The 4,250-nt window shown below is 45.1% G+C and overlaps 1 protein-coding gene across 1 annotated transcript; it reads right to left on the bottom strand.

The window, feature by feature from the left end:
* Positions 1-2,048: 2,048 nt before the first annotated feature.
* On the bottom strand, positions 2,049-3,918 carry COA7 (cytochrome c oxidase assembly factor 7). Its single transcript, XM_075097611.1, has 3 exons — positions 3,785-3,918; positions 3,573-3,713; positions 2,049-2,627 (listed from the first exon to the last, which is right to left on the bottom strand). Exons 1-3 carry the CDS (start codon positions 3,888-3,890, stop codon positions 2,179-2,181), a joined length of 696 nt encoding a protein of 231 aa, XP_074953712.1. The 5' UTR covers positions 3,891-3,918; the 3' UTR covers positions 2,049-2,178.
* Between the last annotated feature and the right edge of the window lie 332 nt (positions 3,919-4,250).

Below are 4,250 nucleotides of genomic sequence, written 5' to 3'. Positions count from 1 at the left end.
TCTTGAAACTGACTGCGGTAATATTGTTCAATATATTTGAAGTAGAATATATGCAAGTACCTGCTTTCACTTGTATTTCTCAAGGTTGTCACGGGCAAAGCAAAACAACAACAAAAAAAAATCACACAGTATCAAGGTTTATTTGATTACTGATTTTTGTATTTTGATTATTGATTAATCTTCTGGTTTTCCTCTTAGTTTGCATTATTTGGTGATCTATTCCCCTTACTCAAAATCCATTTTAAATGCAAAACTTAAATTTTGGTCTAGAAATATTAAAACATCTCAGTTTAAAAAAAAAAATCCTTCCAAGACACTTGAAGTGAGCTTTGTTGACGCTGTCTTTAAGATAGTAGAGTTGCAAGAATCAATTAATACACTTTGAAGCTTTCTCAGTATATTGAAGCTTCAATGACAGAGGTGTTTAAGAACAGCTTTAAAAGAACTAAGAGGACTTACAACTTGACTTTTAAGCCACAGCCTGAGAGAAGGAAGAAATAGCCAGCTGCTGTTTGTGAAAATCTGGCATATTCTGAGTTTTTTTTTTTTTTTTAAGTAGTAGGTACCAGAAAGCATACTAACATACTTACGTCACTATCCCTCCTAAAAAACAAAGTAAAAATTAGTTAGAACTCATTCTAATTTCAGCTGTTGCAATGGCTGTATGCAAGTTGAAATGCTGAGCATGCCGAGAAACACACAAATGCATGTACTTTGCTAACCTGCCAAGCGAGGTGACATCCTTTCAGCATCCAGAACAATCCTCTGGTCCTTCAAGCACAATGTTTGTTTTGGACTGGAGAGTCCAGATTGTTAGCAGCTCTAACAGAACCTCTTCAAGCATTCTGAACGTTGATGGCACAAACCCAGCAACTGACTGAAGCATCCAGCACTTGCACTGGAGTGCCACATCCCACATGTGTTGTAGATTAACTCTCAATGTCATTTTTCACCCTCAGTTACCAAGGCATCTGTTTGTTTCTTTTCAGATTGAGAGGTACTATTTTTATTTAAAAGATAACACAAAGCAACTGTGAGCTGCTTTTTACCAAAAAAGGGTAGAAAACAAAAGTATTGGAGAAGATTCACACGACAATGTTTAGAAATGTCAATGAATATATAAAAATAGCAGACAGCTCCAAAAAGCAGTCACCAGATTGAGTGTAACACCAAACCATGAAGTTAAGCAGGAAGAATAGTGACAGGCAGTCCCTGTGCAAATCAGTGCTCCTGGTAAAGCAAAGCGAGGTCTGTGACAGAGCCAGGCACACATACCGAGCAGGGGCCTGCACAGGCAGGCATTTCAAATCAACAAGCAGACATGGATGCAGCTCACATTGTGCACAACAGAGCACCAGCATTCAGAGGTTGTCACCCAACAGAAATCTGTTTCCGTTTTGTAGGCTAGACCTCCATTTAAGAAGACAGCAGCTTACTACAACTCCATGCCAAGACCGCACACCGCTATAGAACAGCTTTTACTTGTGTGCTGAAGTGCTCAGTTTCTGCACAGCTTTCCCACATGGGCCTTTTTTCTGAATCCAGTTTTTTACTGAAGATGTTCTTGGACAAGAAATTTTTGGCTTGGCTCCAATTAAATGCTTAATTATTTAGAAATCAAAGTGTATCCAATAATTCCATAACATTGATTTACAATCAAATAATAAACATTTGCACAAATTAAATAATCGTACTAAAAGCCTCTAAAACCTACAGACTGAATTGAGAAATCAGAACTTCTCAGATGAAATGATGGCATTAAATATGTAATTTAAAAGTCAGCCAGATATCAAATTACTATTTCTCCCTGTAACAAGTCATCTCTTTTTTTCTCCTAGTTCCAAGAGCTGTTTTGATGGTATGAAGACAAAGTAACTAAATCAGCAAGTCTAAATATAACCTCAGGATAACAATACCTTCAGCAAATAAACCTACTCAAATTTCTCAAGCCATCGTGGTACAAAGCAGCCTTAGAGCAGACTACGCAAATGTGCAATACACTTAAGAACTTGTGTATTTAAAAACGTAGAAAGGCACAGCAGAGTTGGTCACGTTTGTTGCATCCACAAAAATAGTTTATTTGCATATGCAAATACAGGATGTTTCTCTGTTACAAAAAACCATATGCTCACAATTTAAATAACAAGTTCACTTGCCATTTCAAACTGCAACTGAGTTTTACTGCCCAAACGTTAATGAACTTGAGGCTTCTTTCTGTTCTTTGTGCAACTGTTTTGCCCTGTTTTTCAAATCCTCTGCCTTAGCATCATTCTTCTCAATGCCATCTCCCAGTTTGTACATTCGACTGGCATTGGCACACGCCCATATGTGACCCAGCTCACACCCTTTCAGCGAGTACTTCAAAGCATGGTTCATGTCCTTAGGGACTCCAGGTGCTCCTTGGAGGTATATTACACTGAGGTTGAAGCAGCTAGGAGCAAAATTGCCATCACAGCCCTTTGTGTAATAGTCTCTAGCGACAACGGGATCAGGTTTATCATTGTTTACTCTCCCATCATGGGCCAACAGCCCAACATTATGACATGCATTTACTGACTTCTTCCCACCTTTCTCACAGGACTTCATGAAAGAGTTGTAGGCAGCTTTCAAATCTGGGTCGAGTCCACCTGTCAGCCAAGAAACCAGAAGATTACTGGAAGGACACACTAAAACACATGGGAGCTCTCTGCCTTGCAGCATGCTTCCCAGTGCTCTCTGGGAAATACAGCATCCCTCACTTCAGATGCTAGAAACAAAATTCAGGACTTGAGAGATGCTATCATTATCTTAATTACAAAGGTTTTGCTAATGTCTTCAAGCGACGAAGCCTTCCTCCACTCCCCAGTAATCTCAACACCTTACCGCAGACAAAAAACCCACCCAAAAGACAAAACGCTCTTTCCACTACTACATCTATGGATTTCTTAAGAGGCTAAGTATTCTTTTGCCAGTACACCTATAGGTACACTGAGATTGTTACTAGTTCTTAACTACAGTTAAAAGTAAGTATCATCTTCCTCCCTAGTATTGTCAGTTGAAAGAAGACTCACTAATTTAGCTGTTTCCAATTACCAAACCAGCAGATACATGCTGGACAGGCTTAGGGCCTACTTATGTATCTGTAAGCAGGTTACAGTCAGTAAGTTTATTTCTTCCTTACTTTCTCTAAAAAAGAACAGCGCAATGAGAAGAAATCCAAATTTTAAGAACAGGACACCTAACAACTTTCAGCACTGGATCTACTTACCACTTATACAGACATAATTATAAAAAAATAACACACGCGGTTAACCTAAAGTTGATTCTTCAGAAGAAAGAAATTTAAGGTTTTCCACCCTTCCCGGGTTTTTATTACATGACCATAAACGGGGCAGGGCAGGCAGTCCCTCCCTCAGGGTCCGGAGGGAAGGCAGGCGCCCAGCCCCTCTGCAACAGCAGAGCGCGTGTCCCCGGAGGCGCCAGCCGCCCTCCCGCGCGGCGCCCGTGGGCAGCAGCTGGCGCTGCCGGCAGGGCCACCGCACACCGGTGCCCGCTACCCCGCGGGCGGAGGACCCGCCGCCGCCCCGGCTCACCTTTGCCGATGGCCTGGTAGGCCCCCAGCTTGTAGCAGCTCTCGCTGTGCCCGTGTGCCTCGCAGTTGTCGCGCAGCACCCGCGCCGCCGCCGCGAAGTCCTTCTGCACGGAGTCCAGGTAGTCGGCCAGGCGCTGGCAGCCTGCAAGGCAGCGGCGAGTGGGTGAGGCCGCCGCCGGCCCCCGGGCAGGGGCGCACGGCGGGGCCGCTTACCGTCCGGGTCCTTCTCCTTGAAGCACTGGTAGCTGTACTCGACGTGCAGGTTCTCCAGGTAGGCCCTCACCTCCTCCTCGTCCGCGAAGTCGATGAATCCGGCCATGCCGCAGCAGCGGGGCCGCCCGCGAGCGCCGAACGAGCGATCCGGAGCCTGTCTACCACGAGAGCCGAGCCATCGATCCGGAGCCTACCTTCCGCGAGCGCCGAGCCATCGATCTGGCACCTGCCTTCCGCCCCCGGCGCGGCGCGGAGCGGCGCTGCCCGCCGGGACGAGCCCGGTGCCGCAGATCCCCCGGCTCCTTTCCGCCCGCGACGGGGGGTTGGCCCGCACTACCTTGTCTCTGCCCCACAGCATCAGCGCAGATGATTTAAGCAATGATATATTTTTAACCTTTACTTTCAGGGTTTTGCACCCTTGGATGCATATTTCTGAGGTCCTGTTCAGGACAACCAAATCCCTAAG

The sequence above is a fragment of the Phalacrocorax aristotelis genome, chromosome 6, assembly GCF_949628215.1.
Source record: "Phalacrocorax aristotelis chromosome 6, bGulAri2.1, whole genome shotgun sequence".
NCBI classification, from domain to species: Eukaryota; Metazoa; Chordata; class Aves; order Suliformes; family Phalacrocoracidae; genus Phalacrocorax; species Phalacrocorax aristotelis.
This window is presented reverse-complemented; position numbering and strand designations above follow the sequence as displayed.

Bases quoted from the DNA above. Each gene is read 5' to 3' on its own strand.
- COA7 (XM_075097611.1), bottom strand. From the start codon at position 3,890: ATGGCCGGATTCATCGACTTCGCGGACGAGGAGGAGGTGAGGGCCTAC. The intron at 3,714-3,784 runs GTAAGCGGCCCC...GCTGCCTTGCAG, and splicing joins CAAGGAGAAGGACCCGGACG to GCTGCCAGCGCCTGGCCGAC. The intron at 2,628-3,572 runs GTGAGCCGGGGC...CTTGGCTGACAG, and splicing joins CTACCAGGCCATCGGCAAAG to GTGGACTCGACCCAGATTTG.